This window comes from Sarcophilus harrisii, chromosome 3 (assembly GCF_902635505.1).
Source record: "Sarcophilus harrisii chromosome 3, mSarHar1.11, whole genome shotgun sequence".
Taxonomy (NCBI): Eukaryota; Metazoa; Chordata; class Mammalia; order Dasyuromorphia; family Dasyuridae; genus Sarcophilus; species Sarcophilus harrisii.
In genome coordinates, this window is record NC_045428.1 from 165,089,057 (window position 1) to 165,107,644 (window position 18,588).

The 18,588-nt window shown below is 33.2% G+C and overlaps 1 protein-coding gene across 1 annotated transcript in view; it reads right to left on the minus strand.

The window, feature by feature from the left end:
* The window catches only part of TUBGCP3 (tubulin gamma complex associated protein 3), a 134,845-nt gene that overhangs the window by 77,202 nt on the left and 39,055 nt on the right, over positions 1–18,588 (minus strand). Inside the window, exons 4-6 of the mRNA XM_031958732.1 lie at positions 14,089–14,166; positions 13,476–13,693; positions 1,927–2,096 (exon numbers count right to left, since the gene is read on the minus strand). Coding sequence (XP_031814592.1) covers positions 1,927–2,096; positions 13,476–13,693; positions 14,089–14,166 — 466 coding nt within the window. The remainder of the gene's footprint in view (positions 1–1,926; positions 2,097–13,475; positions 13,694–14,088; positions 14,167–18,588) is intronic.

An 18,588-nucleotide genomic window follows, 5' to 3' on the forward strand; every position in this document is an offset into this window, starting at 1 on the left:
GAGGAGATCAGGTCTCATCACAAGGATCTGGAAGATATAAAAATCTGAATTATTCTAACCTGCCATTTCATTTAAGAAGGAAAGTAGAGATGTAATCAACAGGTCTTGGAGCTTAGGTGTAAAATAGAAAGAAGTAACAAGACCTAGTAAACATCATCTTTGTCAAAAATACTCTCTTCTCTATTCCAAAACTTGAGTACACCATCTCACTTCAATTTGGCACCAAAAGATAAAAATAGAACTTCACTGTATCTTATCCAAAACAACAGTGAGGGAAATACAGACATCAGTATTATACCTAAAGCACATCATAAAATGTAGCACCGGTCTGGTACTTAAAATTATCTAGCCCAACTACTTCCTTTGATTGATGACAAATATAATGTCCAGAATAGTTGAAAGACAAGCCCAAAATCAAAGGGGTAATTGGAGTCTGTATTGGTTCAAGAACATAAATTTCTTGAATCAATATCCAGTGTTCTTTCCATCATACAGTTCTCAAAGCAGAGCTGAAATTCAAGGAATGAAGTAATTCAGAGCAAAAAAATCTCCATTTTCTCTGTTCTGTTTGTTCTAGTTGGGAAACTTAGCAAAACACTGGCATTGAGAAGACGATTCATGCAATAAAAATCTACAGTCATATGATTATAGAGGACTCTAAGACAATATGGTCTCCAACTTCTCTTAGACTCCTCCCCACTACCTTCTCTTAGACTCCTCCCCACACTTTACTTTATACTCAAGACACCAAAAACTAGTATATTCCCTGCCTTTTCCTACTTCTGGTCTTCAACCCTCTAAGGATTGAAATCTCATCCATGCTCTTTAAAAGCTACCTAAAATGCTACCCACTCCTGCATAAACCTTCTTTATCAAAGAATTTGGTGTAAGGGAAATTGCTGAATGTGCAATAAGATCTTGGTTCATATCCCAAATCCTATCAAATATTGATTTTTTTTTTCCATTCTTGAAAATGATGTAAAAAGTACTGAAGGGCTGGAATTTCAATTAATTGAAACATATCCACATTTATCCTTGAAATATTTAATATAAAATAAATAGGTTTGTGTCTGTCTTATTCGTATGTGCAAGGATCATGTCTTTTCTATTCTTTCTATCTCTTTAAGTACTTAGCACAGTACTCTGCACATAGGCATTTAATTAAAGATGATTAAATGATAGATTGAAAGCTGGAGTAAGAAGTAGAGTGGACAGAGCAGCGTGCAAGCTAAGAGATCCTATAGCCAAGAAGCAGTTTGCATAAAAATGGGATTTGCAATTACCATAGTTCCTGAGTTTGAAGCCAAGGTCAGGATCCAGGATATCAGGCCAAATTAAGCGGGACATGGGCAAGGTTTGTAGTCTGAATAGGTGGGTTACTTTCAGAATTCAGAAGTCAAAGCTGAACAAGAAGGCATAAACAGAAGCAGAGTCTGAGCATATAGGCAAAGATCTAAGTTTAAATTTCAAGTATTCCAAGAAGAAATAGGGAATAGAGTTCAGACTGAGAGAATGGAAAAAGATCTGAATTTCCAAATCCAGAAAAAAAGCAAAACAGTAATATCTGATTGCTGACTCTTAAGATGTGGATGGTATGACCTCTACTCTGATTTTAAGCAGTCTTTCTATTATGGGCAAATAAAGGACAGCAGATCAAGGAAAGATTCTTCTAGGTGCTAACAATTTTTCAAAACAGGGTTAGGTTCTCTTAACTTTGGCATTCTAAATGGCATGCTATATTCTTACATTCTAGACAATGCTTGGGAGATTTTCATACTCTTAAGAACTAGTTTCTGAGAAATACACATTTCATCCATTTCCCACTTTTAATGTTACCACATTTATAATTTAATAGTGATTTGTACCAGCATGATTTAGCAATTCATTGCAGGTTTAGAAAAATTACACCAATGCATCCTTACTCACCACTCGTATCTGCATCTCTTCTTAATCTAGTCATATTACGAGAAACAGTATTTGGTAGGCCTTTTGAGGTAGTGGTTTGTAAGGGCTGATTTGCAGTTAATGTCCATGCAAGACGTGACCCCAACTGCTGTCGAAAACAATCTCCTACTCCTGTGGTTTGATAAGACTGTCTAAAAAGAAAAATCAAAACACATTTTACATTTACAACTAACCAATAAATGCACTGAAAAGATAAAAGTAGAAGAAAAATTCTTTTGAAAAATCTCAGCTTTTATGCCCAGAAAAATAACTCTGGGAGATGACTAAAAACCATTACATTAAATTCCCAATCCCTATATTTATGCACACATGCATTTTTGATTTCCTTCACAAGCTAATTGTACAATAATTCAGAGTCTGATTCTTTTTGTACAGCAAAATAATGTTTTGGTCATGTATACTTATTGTGTATCTAAGTTATATTTTAATATATTTAACATCTACTGGTCATCCTGCCATCTAGGGGAGGGGGTGGGGGGGGGGTAAGAGGTGAAAAATTGGAACAAGAGGTTTGGCAATTGTTAATGCTGTAAAGTTACCCATGTATATATCCTGTAAATAAAAGGCTATTAAATAAAAAAAAAAATGAAAAATCTCAGCTTTATATAAAAAATAAACTTAATTTCTAAATTAATACAGTTGATCTAGGGCCTAAAGACTATCCAGAATCAGCTGTTTCCAAATAGACCCTAGAGATCCACATGTGCAAAAATGTTTGTGGCAGCCCTTTTTGTAGTGGCAAGAAACTGGAATCTGAGTGGATGCCCATCAACTGGAGAATGGCTAAATAAATTATGCTAGATGAATGCTATGGAATACTATGCTCTGTAAGAAACGACCAGCAAGATGATTTCAGAGAAGCCTGGAGAGACTTACACGAACTGATGCCAATGAAATGAGCAGAATCAGGAGATCATTATACATGGCAACAACAAGACTATACAACAATCAATTCTGATGGATATGGCTCTCTTCAACAATGAGATAATTCAGGCCAGTTCCAATGATCTTGTGAGGAAGAGAGCCATCTACACCCAGAAAGAGAACCATGGGAACTGAGTGTGGACCCCAACATAGCATTCTCACTCTCTCTGTGGTTGTTTGCTTGAATTTTGTTTTCTTTCTCACTTTTTCTTTTTCTTCCTTCTTGATCTGATTTTTCTTGTGCAACAAGATAACTATAAATATGTGTGTGTGTGTATGTATATATATTTATATACATATATTGGATCTAACATATATTTCAACCTATTTAATATGTATTAGACAATCTTCCAGCTAGGGAAGGGGGTGGGAGGAAGGTGGGGAAATTTTGGAACAAATGGCTTTGCAAGTGACAATATTGGAAAAATTACCCATGCATATGCTTTGTAAATAAAAAGCTTTAATTAAAAAAAAAAAAAATAGGCCCTAGAATTAAACTTCCTTGGTATTCCTCAAATTGAAGAATGGGCAGGGGATTTAGCTTTAATGAGATTCCCAGTCTAAAACCAAACCAGCCACCAGTACTATGAGTTCTAAATGTAAGTTCCAGGAAAGGAGAGAACATGTCTTAATTATCTCAGTAACTTCCTCAGCAAGTAGCATAGCACTTTGTCCATATTAGGTGCCCAATAAATCACTGCCAAAAAAATATTCTCATTTTTCAGGCACATATTACACTTACGAGATGATCTCATGCGCAAAGAATAAGCAGCTATTTACTTTTAAAAAGAGAAATCTATTTTGTATCTATAAGTGAAAATCGTGTAGCTGACAAACATTTGTCACCTTTTGCACAAATTTGTTTATTTTGTTTTTTAGTCTATTGTACCATTCATTTGTCACTACCACTCCTTTGCTTTTATTCATATGCAAAAAAAATAATAATAATATGGTAAAGCTATTACTACCTCATGCATGTCCTGGCACCACAACTACATGGCATATAGTAAGTACTTAATGTTACTCAAGTTCTTTTTATTTTTAATTTTCATTCTGAACATAATACCCAAAAAGTACATTTCCATACAAATGAATACAAAAGACTCTGAATAAAACCACAATTTTTCTTTCCATCAGCACCTGGTAAGTGCAGAAGCAACAGAGCAGGGGCACTCTTGGTTGTAGGCACTTGCAGGGGGGTTTGGATCTCCTTTGGATCTCCTGGTCAAGAGTGGAGAAAGGAAGAGAAGCTTGAAGTACGATGGTACCTCACCCCCCCCCCATTTAAAAAAATCAACTGGCAAAAAAGAAAGAACCCCAAAGAATATTATGGGAACAGGGAAGACTGGCGTTCACTTTCAGAAGAGGACACTTTAATTTTAAAAAAAAAGTTTCTACCTCAAAAAGTAACATGAAATGGCTCCATGTTCAGAGAGAATTTATTTTTTCTATAAAAAAACTCAGAAAAGAATTCAAAAATCTAATGAGAGACAATGAGGAAAAACTAAAGAAAAAATTAAAACTAAGAAAAACAAGAAGAAATGGGAAAAAAAGTTAACCAATTAGAAAAGGAGGTACAAAGAAAATAACTGTTTGAAAATTAGGCAAGGGGAAACCAGTGAAGCTATGAGAGACCAAGAAATATCAAAACAGATTACAAGGAATGAGAAAATAGAACAATGTTTTAAGTGCCATAAGAAAAACAACAGATGTGGAAAACAGATCAAGAAGAGAAAATATAAGTGGACTGTCTGAAAGTTATGACCAAAAAAAGAATCTTGACACAACAATGCTGAAAATAATCCTTAACAATTGTCCAGAAGTGATAGAACATGAGGGAAAAGTAGAAATAGAAAAAATCCACCAATCACTACCTTAAAGAGATCTTTTGTGGAAAACACATAGGAATACTATGATCAAATTTTAAAACCCCAGATCAAAGAGAAAATTTTTCAAAACACAAGGGAAAAAATAATTCAAATGTATTGTACAATTAGAATTATACAAGACTTGGCAGAAGCTACAATAAAACACTGTAGGTCTTATAATTATATGTACAGACAGGCAAAAGAACTAGGCCTGCAGCCAAAACTATCATATCCAACAAAATTATCTATGATTTTGAATGGAAAAAATGGACATTCAATGAACTTGAAGATTTTCAGGACTTTCTATTAACCATACCCGAACTTAACAGAAAATTTAACAAATAAGAGCCAATATCATAGATCAATTTTAAAGAACTAAATATGTCCAGATTTATGGGTTTTTTTTTTTTAACATGGTAAATATATACTTTATATTTAAGGTTTACATCAAAAATAAGATAAGTTCAAAAGAAATACTGGTAGAGTAAAGGTAAAAATAGTAATCATGTTATATAAATGAGGTACAGAAGAATAGATACAGAAGGGGGAGGAAGTCTCGTTTTGAAAACCTACGCACAATTGGGAATGGATTCAATAGGCAACACTACACATATACAATAAAGAGTATAGCACTCTCCAAAATCTGTAAAGAAATAAACAGGGAGGGATGGGTGGATAGGGAAGCAAAGGATGAGGAAAGAAGACAAGGGAGGGATCTCTGGATGGGGGAGATTAAGTAATAGTAAGTCAAGATATGGAACAGAACTTAATAAATCAGCAAGGACAGGAAAGACATGTCTGTATGTGGGATATGTGTTTGTGTGTATGTATAGATCAACATAGGTGAATATAAATATATCCTTTCTTAACTGTAGCCTTCTTCAGAGCAGTAGGGGAGATGAAAGGGGAAAAAAAGAATAAAGTGAAAAAAAAAAAAAAAAGGTGTGCAGCAGAGAACAAAAGAATAATTTATAAGTAAAGACAAGACATTCATGAATATAATTTCTTCTATTAATATACATTTATACTTTCTTAAATTGGCACTTGTTGTTATATATTTTGAATCCTTCCTGATGTTCTGCTAGACACATGATAATGTTCTCTTTTGTTCTGTATTGCTTTTTTGTTTTTCTTTTATTCTGTTCCTTCAAATAAAATAAATCTGGGGAGGAAATGGGATATGTTACAGAACTCAATCAAAAATAAAATTCATTTGAAAATAAAAATTTTAAAAATTATAAATTATAAATTCTACACGATTTTCAAAATGGCCCTGCTTCTCTGTGTTTTTAAATTATTTTCATATGCATATTCTTAAAAAATGTTTCAGAGGTCTTTTTTTTGTTTTGATCATCACTGTTAATCTTTATTTCCTCTCCCAATTAAGAACAAGGGGGTAAAACTATGGCATAAAAATAGGGAAAACAAAAAAAAAAAAAAAAAATGAATCCATACAGTGATCTTATCAAAGAGAAATTTATCTTTCTGTATTACATACTGAACACTTTTTTGTCAAAAGGTGGATAATATGTTTCATCATACATCATCTGACAACATGGTTGGTCACAATTTTGAAATTTATTTTATTTTTATACCCTTTGATCCAGCAGTGTTACTACTGGGATTATATCCCAAAGAGATTATAAAGAAGGGAAAGGGACCTGTATGTGCACGAATGTTTGTGGCAGCTCTTTTTGTAGTGGCTAAAAACTGGAAACTGAATGGATGTCCATCAGTTGGAGAATGGCTGAATAAATTGTGGTATATGAAAATTATGGAATATTACTGTTCTGTAAGAAATGACCAACAGGATGATTTCAGAAAGGCCTGGAGAGACTTACACGAACTGATGCTAAGTGAAATGAGCAGGACCAGGAGATCATTATATACTTCAACAACAATACTAGATGATGACCAGTTCTGATGGATCAGGCCATCCTCAGCAACGAGATCAACCAAATCATTTCTAATGGAGCAGTAATGAACTGAACTAGCTATGCCCAGAAAAAGAACTCTGGGAGATGACTAAAAACCATTACATTGAATTCCCAATCCCTATATTTATGCACACCTGCATTTTTGATTTCCTTCACAAGCTAATTGTACAATAATTCAGAGTCTGATTCTTTTTGTACAGCAAAATAATGTTTTGGTCATGTATACTTATTGTGTATCTAAGTTATATTTTAATATATTTAACATCTACTGGTCATCCTGCCATCTAGGGGAGGGGGTGGGGGGGGTAAGAGGTGAAAAATTGGAACAAGAGGTTTGGCAATTGTTAATGCTGTAAAGTTACCCATGTATATATCCTGTAAATAAAAGGCTATTAAATAAAAATAAATAAATACATAAATAAAAAAGAAATTTATTTTATTTTTTAACATGCTACTGAACTTCTATTAATTATTGTCTGGGTTCTGGCTCATTCACTGTGCTTTGGATTTTTAATTCATATTACACAAGATTCTCTGAAATTAACTATTTTATCATTTTTTATAATGCAATAAAATTCCTTATAGACCCAAAATTTTTTGGCTATTAATTATCAAAGAAGTAGTGCCTAACCAAAAAATTATAGTTCTTTGCTTTATGCTTTATTTCCTTCCTTTCTAATATCTTCAGGATGATTGAGTGAAGTTTTCTTTCAACTATTTTCATCCTGGTAGCTACTCTTCCTCAACCAACTCCCTTATTACTCTGGTGAATATGATTGTGAGTATGTATATGTCTAGTTCAAAAAACTGGGAAGTTCATGTAATGACTGCTTTCCCTATCCTTTCTTCTCAAGTATCCCAATTATGGAAATTAGCAGGTTATACTCATTTCTTCATCACTTCTTCATATACTTGTTGGTTTTTGACTATTTAAATGTTTCTCTTGGTTTTGTTTTCCATTTACCCTCTTTTCATTTTCCTCATTTAAAATACTCAGAAAATAACCATCCCAACCCTAGTATCTCTTTATTTTCTTATTTAAAACCCTCAACACTCTTTAAAGACTTTAAGACTCTGAAGAGAAATTTACTACTTCTTATCTCTATTATTAGAACAATAGCACCATATCAGCATAAAATAACTTCCAACTGATTAAGTAATTTACATTTCTAAGTCTCTCTGGACTTCTATTTGCATTTCAAAATACTTTATTCAGTTTTGGTGTTTTCATCATTAATGTTTGAAAATCCTCTATTCCACAGGTTAGATTCACAAGACAAAATAGTCAACTATAGCAATCTAGTGTTTGACAAACCCAAAGATCCTAACTTTGGGGAGAAGAATTCATTATTTGACAAAAACTGCTGGGATAACTGGAAATTAGTATGGCAGAAAATAGGCATGGACCCACACTTAACACTGTATACCAAGATAAGATCAAAATGGGTCCATGATTTAGGCATAAAGAACGAGATTATAAATAAATTAGAGGAACATAGGATAGTTTATCTCTCAGACTTGTGGAGGAAGAAGAAATTTGTGACCAAAAATGAACTAGAGACTATTATTGATCACAAAATAGAAAATTTTCATCATATCAAATTAAAAAGCCTTTGTACAAACAAAACTAATGCAAGCAAGATTAGAAGGAACGCAACAAACAGGGAAAATATCTTCACAGTTAAAGGTTCTGATAAAGGCCTCATTTCCAAAATATATAGAGAACTGACTCTAATTTATAAGAAAACAAGCCATTCTCCTATTGATAAATGGTCAAAGGATATGAACAGACAATTTTCAGATGATGAAATTGAAACTATTTCCACTCATATGAAAGTGTTCCAAATCACTATTGATCAGAGAAATGCAAATTAAGACAACTCTGAGATACCACTACACACCTGTCAGATTGGCTAAGATGACAGGAAAAAATAATGAAGAATGTTAGAGGGGATATGGGAAAACTCGGACACTGATGCATTGTTGGTGGAGTTGTGAACGAATCCAACCATTCTGGAGAGCAATCTGGAATTATGCCCAAAAAGTTATCAAACTGTGTACACCCTTTGACCCAGCAGTGCTACTACTGGGCTTATATCCCAAAGAGATTCTAAAGAAGGGAAAAGGACCTGTATGTGCCAAAATGTTTGTGGCAGCCCGGTTTGTAGTGGCTAGAAACTGGAAAATGAATGGATGCCCATCAATTGGAGAATGGTTGGGTAAATTGTGGTATATGAATGTTATGGAATATTATTGTTCTGTAAGAAATGACCAACAGAATGAATACAGAGAGGCTTGGAGAGACTTACATGAACTGATGCTAAGTGAAATGAGCAGAACCACATCATTATATACTTCAACAATGATACTGTATGAAGATGTATTCTGATGGAAGTAAATTTCTTCGACAAAGTGAAGATCTAACTCAGTTTCAACTGATCAATGATGGACAGAAGCAGCTACACCCAAAGAAAGAACACTGGGAAATGAATGTAAGCTGTTTGCATTTTTGTTTTTCTTCCCGGGTTATTTATACCTTCTGAATCCAATTCTCCCTGTGCAACAAGAGAACTGTTTGGTTCTGCACACATATATTGTATCTGATATACTGTGACATATTTAACATGTATAAGACTGCTTGCCATCTGGGGGAGGGGAAAAATCGGAGCATAAGTGCAAGGGATAATGTTGTAAAAAATTACCCTGGCATGGATTCTGTCAATAAAAAGTTATTTTAAAAATAAATAAATAAAAAGAAAATCCTCTATTCCATTAAAATTCCTTTTTTTTTCCTGTCTGGTTTTATTCAACTATGCAGAGTTACTTCTACTTAGGTATAAGACTGAATCTGTAGTCTTACAAAATTCAAAACCCTGGACTTTTTCTATTATCCTTGACCTTTGTTCCAAATTCACACACTGCTAAATTGAAACTGAAAAAAATCATAAAAACAGGTTATAGATTTACTTTGCATAATCTCACCTGAACTCCAACAAAGCAATGCTAGTCAGCCATGACCCTAATCATGTCATCCTCCCAGTGACCAGAGCAGCTATTCCAAACCTTTTCATCCCTCCTAAAGCTTTCTTATGCCACCCCAACCACTCAGCTAAAGACCACATCTCATACTTCACCAAAAAACAGAGGTCATTTGTTCAGAGCACCATTTATTACCGAGAGCCCTATCTCATAGAATCAATTCACATCCATACCCTCTGTCCATGTTTATACAAATTCTAACAGCCCCCAAAATGATAAAGTTCTTAGAAGTTATGAACCATCTTCCCATATAAGAATGTAAACTCCCTTCCACTTATATCATTCGGATATCTTCCCCTACACTCTCCCTCTTCATCCTAAGAAGGGGGTACCTTTCTCCTTGCTAAGGCAAAAACTTCCCTAACTGCCTTCAATCCCATTTCATCCTAACTTCTCTAACAGATTACCCACTTTCTCTACCATCCCTACTTTCTTAGTACTTCCATCTCTTCCTATCTATTGGTTTCTTCCCTTAAACTTACAAACATATCCTTGTCTCTCCTATCCCTGAAAAACTTTAACTTAATTCAATTAAACTAACTAGTATGCTATCATCATTTAGCATTCTCAGCTAAACTCTTTGACAGAGGCATCTCCAACTACCTCCATTTCTCCTCTAACTCAATTATATATCTTCTGTAGACTAGCTTCTGACTACTTATTCCATTGAAATTGCTCTCTCCAAAGTTAATAGTTATGGTTTCACTGCCAATCCAATATCCTGTTCTTTTTTCTTATTGTTCATAAACTCTTTAAAATCTCTGATAAATTAGATCATTTCCCTTTCCTGGATATGCTCACTCTCTGGGTTTTCATGATACTGCTCTCTTCTAAACACTCTTCTCTTTTCTCTATATATTATATCATTTGGTTATATCAGCTCTCAAGGGTTCGATTTTCTTTTTCACGAAGTAGATACAACGTCTAAATATACAATCCTAACCTTGCTCCTGACCTCTAACACAATCAAATGCTTTTTTGTACATCTCAAACTATATATCTTAATAAAACTTAATATATTTATTATATCTTAATATACCTCTCAATTCAGCATTTAAAGCTCTTCCAAGGCAGCTATAATATTGATCCAAGGATCAATAAATAGAATATCAGCCCCAGAATTAGGAGGACCTGAGTTCCAATGTGGCCTCAGATGCTGAGTAATCCTGAGCAAGTCACTTAACCTGGTTTGCCTCAGTTTCCTCGTCTGTAAAATGAGCAGAAGAAAATGGCAAACCATTCTACTATCTTCACCAGGAAAACTCCAATGAATCACAAGGAATCAGACACAACTGAATTACAAAAATAATAGTTTAGCCAAAGCATTCTCTTCTTGCCTTTTATTTTAACTCTGTGTATCTACTGCAAGTGTCTTTTGTACACAACATATTGTTGGATTCTGGTTCTAATTCATTTTGCAACTACTATAGATTAGTTCATACTATTCACATTCATATTTATGATTACTGGGTATTTAGTGTCCTCCCTATTTTCTCCTGTTTATCCTCTTCCTACCACCTCCCCACCCCCCACTGACACCTTTTCCACTATTCCATTACTGGATAAGATAGATTCTTATGTCCAATAGATTGTGTGCTGCTGCCTGTATTCTTCCCTCTTGGAACCAATTCCAATGAGAGTGAGGTTCAAGCATTGCCCACAAAAATGAGGCCTTTGGGAAACAGAGAAAAACAGAACTTAAAAACAAGTACTTAAAAAAAAAATAGCTGAAGTTATGATGTCTTCTTACAAACTGCTATTATCCAAACTGGGCCATTCCTTGTATCTTTGAAAGGCATAATGTAATGCAAAAGTCTTAAAGTTTAGAAACAGCAGCATCTTAATTTTAAATTAAAATAGAACTTAAAACAAATTTTTCAAAAAGTGCTTAAAGTAAAATTATCCTTAGCAAACCTCTGCAATACCATCTAATTGTTTCTTACCTATAAATCTTGTGTCCATACAAAGATTAAAACCACATCCCTAATAAAGAGCTACAAAAGAAGGACTGTTATGTAGGAAAGGAGATTATCTTGGAAATCCTTGAAGATAAAAGTTCTACAATAAAATACTTGTGGACCAAAGAATCTGAGGAACAAAGTATTAAAGAAGTTAAACAAATTCGAAGAGAAAGAAGAATTTTTTTGTTTTTGCTTTAATTTTATTTTCAACTCCAAATTATCTTCCTTACATTTTATATGTGTGTGTATATGCATATATATATATAACATATATATAGTCATACAAAATGTATTTCCACCTTAGCTATGTTCAAAAAAAGTAAGAAAAATAAAGGAAAAATATATTTCAGTCTAAAAAAAAATTTTCTTCAAGTAAAATTTTGTACTTCTTTTTCCATTTGGACTATTCCACTCTTTTCTTTAGTGATGTTATATGTCTTTTACCATTAGGGATAATTCTTGTTTTTAAAGTTATTTTGTGCCTCTTTTACCAAGAAGTTAATTCTATTTTCTTGTTTTCTTTTTTGCATCATCATTTCTTTTTCCAATTTTTTCTCTATCCTTCTTATCTCTTTCATTAATGCTCCCAGGCATTTTTGCTGGGCTCGATCCAATTAATATTTTTCTTTAAGGCTTTGTCTGAGTTTGTCTTGGCCTTCCCTGACACTGTAATAGGTGTGTTTTCTGTTTTGGGATAAGGGAGAGGAGTCAAATTGTCTTTTTGTTTTTTATTCATTTTTCTAGCTTATTTCTTGACTTTTAACTTTACATTATAATTTTACTCTGTTTACCTGGAAGAAGGGGTGGAACTATGCCAAGCTTTAGGTTTTTTCATGCTACTATTTTCAGAGATAGTTTTGGAAATCTAAGTGCTGTGATCCTGGAAGAGGTATGGTCACTGCTCTCGGGTTCTGCATTTTGATCTTTACCCAGGATGGGCTCCCAGTCCCCTGAAGTCATAAGCACTAGTATTTCTATCTTCCCTAAAACTGATAGCAGAACTCTTGTTTTCTTGTAACTAGATCCCAGCATAATTCATCCAAAACTGTGGAGAAGCAACAGAGTTACCAATAACCAGCCCAATGCCAGGCAGAGTCCCATGTAATCTCTTTTTGATCAGCTGCCCCATCCCCTTATCCTGTGCTGTGTTTGTGGATTCTGGACAGATTTCCAAACAGTGTCCACAACTTCTCCTGCTGATCACTTAATTTTCCCAGACCAGAAAAAATGTATTAGTCTGAGTTTTTATTAGTTCTACGGCTCCAAATTTTGATTTAAAGGCATTATTTTAAAATTATTTGGAAGGAAAACGTTGAGAGAGTTCAGCTGAATTGTGTCTAATCCACCATCATGGATATGCCCCTTCAGTACTAACTTTCTAATTGCAGAAGAAAGAAATGTCCCTTCAGAATCATAAAATCTTCAAAGAGTACTGAGGAAGTTAAAATAAGAAAAACAGAAGTCGGTAAAAGAGTACTTGAAAAAAATCATTTCCTTTCTCCAATGTTATTCATTTTGAGGGATAAAAATATTTTTATTTTCTCTGTAATACTGCATTGTAACTAGAATTATTTAGTACAGTTTGTTTTTAAATTGGATCCTTGAATGATAGGCATTTTTGTTAGGATATAAATCAATATTCTGAAAACTTAACATGGTACACATTTATACTTAATAAAATTAATGATCTAAAAGTAGTTTAACATAAGAGGACTCACAAAGACAAGTTGCCTTAATAAAAGATCTTTAGGTTCACCATCAGAGTTTAAGTTTGGATTTACCCTGGAAGGAGAGATTGTGGTGTTGGTGTTGGACCATTCAAGGCATACATGCTTATGCTGCTGATTCCACTGCTTCCCATACTGCCAGAACTTTGTGCAGACTGGGTGTTCCGATCTTGGTAATTTAGTGGGAGGCTCTGAGGTCTAGCATAATAGTAAGGAGTTGAATGGGCATCTCTTGGTAATGCTTGGGCAAATAGTGTGGCATAACTAGAAACCTTAAAACAAAAAGCAAAATTTAATTAAGGACATAATAATATATAATTAACTTTTTCTTTAAAATATCTGCTGACAAAAATCAGATTCCTTTCTATTTGTACACTGGAATGTTTAGCTTGCTAATAATGTAAGTGAGCTGCTAATTCAAGTTCAGGTAAACTAAAAAAATTGGTAAATTTTTAATAAGATGTTTAAATTCTATGTATGATTATGTCAAATAGTTGGATGTTGAAAATACTCGTTAAACCAGAATTCAAGCAACCAAAAACCTTAAAAAATACAAAATCTTTTTTCAGTATGGTCTAATGAAATCTTCATGCTACAAAATATCAAATTCTTGTATCTGGCTCTTTTAAAAGACAAAGAGAAGCTGAACTAAAATAAAAATATTTACCTTATTTGGTTGTTTCCGCGGATCTTCACTGAGACTAAGCAGGAGATAGAGTATTGACCATTTATTTTTTAAAACTCCCTGTTGGAGAGAAATAATTTAGACAAATAACTTTTCTAAGAAAAACATTGTTTATTAAATCTCCTCATTTTATTTTCCTTTACTCCAAACTATTACTTTCAAAAACAACTATTACCTTCAAACACAATAAAATCTCACAAAGATACAGATAGTTCAAGTTCTGGTAGGAGTTAGTGTTTTGGGGATAAGAACATCTGGAGATGTCTTTTAAAGATCGGTAATATATATTACCCTTATAACATTTTTTTTCTCAAAGCTCTGTAGTAAAAATAATTTATCACTGATCACCGTACATTGAAAAAGTTCCTTCCTATAGCGACAACTCTTTAAAAAAAAAACAAAAACAAAAACAACTTTCTAGCTTACTGGCTATACAAATGATTTCTAATATCTGAACACCATTTTCCTCCCTTTCCAACTACTTCCTTTTTATAGTATATAAGTTAACAATTTAAAAATTTTAATGTTAGAAACACTGTTCCTGTACTATGGTATATCTTATAAAATAGGAATAAGTCTAAAAACCTCAATTTTAGTTGTGAAAAAATAGTAAAGCATTACATAATAAAAGAGAGTACTAAATTTGACTCCAGAAAATTTTGGTTCAAATCCAAGACAATGCTTCCTTTTTTATCCAAATTTTATTTTTCATAGTAAAACACTCAAAAAAGGGGACGTTTTCATACAGGTCAAAGAGAGAGGATTCTATATGAAACCGAACCTGATTCTATACATTACTTTCAAAACTGTCCTGTACATTGTCTATACTTCTTTCTAAACTTCCTTTTATACTCTTCTGTGCATTAAAAAAAAAGTTTTAATGGCATCACTATTGCTAACTCTTTCTCCAAATTGCCCCCTTCCTTCCTTTTTCTTATTTGAGATTAATTACGGAAGACAATGCCTCTTACCACCAAATCAATAAGAAAATAACAGTATAGGACATACCACAGAGACTGGCATATGTAGGCGCTATAAATATAAAGTTTATTTCTTTCCTCTTTCCCCTTCTCTACTATTTGAGTGACCTTTAACAAGGTATTTTACCTTCTGGTTCTGTTTCTCCACATGTCAAATAAGAAGGTTGGACCAGTTTATCTCTATCTTCCAGCTATAAATCTTTAATCCTATAATCCTATACAATATAAATTAAATTTCAAGTAAAAGGATTTATAAAATTTAAAAAAAAAAATTGCCCAAGAGATTACCACTAGGAAGGAACAACATAAACAAACTAAAAAATTAAATTGATTTAACAAGCACAATAGTAACCAGTCATTTTTTTTTGTTTAGATTTATATGTTTTCTTTATTATGAGAAATTCAAACAAATTCTACTATAGTAAAAGGGTCCTTTGTCATATGGATCCATAAAAAGGGAAGGGGAAAGAAAAGAAAAAAGCATTTTTATATGACATCCACTATATATAGCCACACACTGTGATAAACACTTTTATAAATATTTCATTTGATTGTCACAACAGCCCTACAAGTAGGTACAATCATTAACCCCATTTGACAGTTGAGGAAATTAAAGCAAATAATAGTTAAATGGAATTGCCCAAAGTCACAAAGCTAAAAAGTATCTGAGGCTGGATTTGAACCTGGATCTTGCTAACTCCAGGCCTCACAATCACTGTGTTGCACCATCAACTGTTTCAAATAGCAAACAAGAAGAAAAATTTACAAAAAAGATAACATTTGTATTACAGAAGAATTACTCAATTTATAAAATTGTTTACCAAAGATTTCCCCTTAAAAAGTATACTTTCTTCATATATTCAATACATGGTATGACCTGTAAAATATTTAATTTACATACAAAGTTTTGTCATAATATACCTCAAGTCTTTGCACAAGCTGGCTTCCATACTTGGATTACACTTGTTGTTTGCCTCTACCATTTAAATTTCTAGTTTCCTTCAATGTTACCTACTTAAATAAAGGCCTTTCCTGATCTTTACGTTCTTCATCCCTCTATCAAAAAATTAATCTATATCTATTTTGCACATATTTGTACATAGATATGTATACCTTCTTAAGAGCAGGAATTGTTTTACTTTTGCTTTTATATTACCAGTGCCCTAGCATAGCATCAGGAACATAGTAAGTACTTAATAAATGCTGACTGACTGATTGATTTAAAATATCAAACTGCATATTTTCACAAATCATAAATCAGAAGATGGCATTTCATTTTAAAAAATCTTCACTAGCATTCTTTGAATGAGTCCCCTTCATGAACACAATAATTTTGTTTACCGCAACTACTGTTATACACACATATATATAATAACATTATTTCCAAATATTTAACTGTGATATGCCCTCTCATCAAATTAATGAAGTAAAATCAGAGTTGCTTCTTGTGTTTACTTTAATCTGCACAATATGCAGATGGTTATACATTAGATCTGAATAAATATGAAGTTATATGTTAATATTTAGCATTTTAATCAGTTTATTTTCTTTTAGCAAAAGTTATCTTTAAAATTTCTCACGTTAAAATCACCTCAATTTACAACAGAATAGTAAACAAACCCCTTTCCAATTCTAGAACTCTAAGATTTGTAACACTAAAAATCTGTGCTATCTATATAGCCAAGAAAAAATATGCTTAAAAAAAAGTAAATCACATTTTATAGAAATATGTGAATCATATGTGAAACTATCTATTTAAAGAGCTTCAAATCCAGCTGCTCTGAAAACTTAGAAAAACAGTTAAGATCTGGGATCCCTAGCTTAAAGATCCTCTAGGTGGTACTGCAACATTGGGACAAGAGTGGCACATAAATGACTAGCTAGATATACATTATTCTTCTTCTTTCCATAATACTCTTAATAATAGTAACCCAAACTTAAAAACCGCCCCAAAGCCCAGCATTCATTACCTAGTTCAGTACAATATGGTGACAATCAGGCACAAGACCTGTAACATCTACGTTAAATAAAAGAGTGATGACACACTATTATCCTTCAGAAGAGCCTGGGACACAAAAATTGATGAGAAATTTGAAATGGGGTATCATAGTGAGAGGAAAAAGCTAAAATATGATTTGAAGATATAATTTTCAAGTTAATCAGATGATTAGAGATCAATAGTTTAGAAAAGCCAAAAAATATAATTTCTGAATATTTAATATGTGGTAACTATATTATTTCAGCAAGTAATGTATTCATCATATTACATATCTTAAATCCTAATCAAATTGCAGAATTGAATCAACAGAAGTAATATACCATCAATTTCACCACATTCCAGACAATCATTAGCTTAAAATTTTCTGTTGAATTATACAAATATACTGAAGTAATTAAATGCACTTTTAAAAAACTGCAATAATTAAAGACATGTCTGATATTACTTTCTCACCAAATTCCTGGCTCTTAGAAAGCCACTGATTCACAATTTATAATATATATAATTTATATAATGATTTCAAAGATGAGTTAAATTCAAATAAGACTTGGCCACTACTACCTATCCAGGATCGATATAAAACTCAAAGAAAATCAATATTGGGTCATCATTACATTTATACAAATGGCATAAATTTAGAAATACTTCAATTCCATATACTTGAATTACCAAATCATGTTATGTCCTGCTCATTGTAAACAGATGAAACTCTTACTCCTACTAGTGTAGATGTTTTGCTTTGTTATTAACTTTTTGGGGAAAGTTTGGGGGGGGTCAGAATAAATAAGAAAAGCTGTGAGAAGCAAGCACCTTCAGTCAAGCACTTTAAGACTTCCAGATACAGCTAATCAGCCTGCCTTCCCAATGGAGCTCTGTTTTCTTTTGGGTTTTCCAGTAGTCTCTGAAGGCAGCCTTCCTTTCAGTTCAGTAATCACCATACAAGTAGCCAAGGGTTAAAGTCCAAATCCTTTATTATCTCCTTGCCTGAGGCCCGGGACAGCTTTATCTCCTTGCCTGGAGCCCGGGACAGCTTTCTTGAGGTCCTCCTAAATGTTTCTTGGTTTTGGTGGGGGAAGCAGGAGGACCACCACCACTTCTCTCTCTTCCCTAGTTCTGCTTCTGGCTGAGTTTGTCCGAGCTTATATGCTCTCTTATCATAAGTGTGAATTTTGTAGAACTATGTTAAGTACTACGTACATGTACTGAACTACCATTATCTTTATCAATTCCACTGACCTAGTACCTTGTAAGAATCCTTTGTTTGAAGTTTAGAGTTCTGGCCCATAACAGAATTCTGTGTAAAAATGAGCTTCAGTCATATTACATTAATTTAACAACCTATTTCAGGCTAAAGCACATGGTTCCTAATATTAAGATGAATAGAAATTTGCCAGAGATTAATTTGGGTTAATAAGCATCTTCTTTTGAAAATTCAAATACCTATCTAGAGTTTAACTGGCTTTTGGTCCATTCAATCTTCAGTCACTTAATGATTTAATTTAT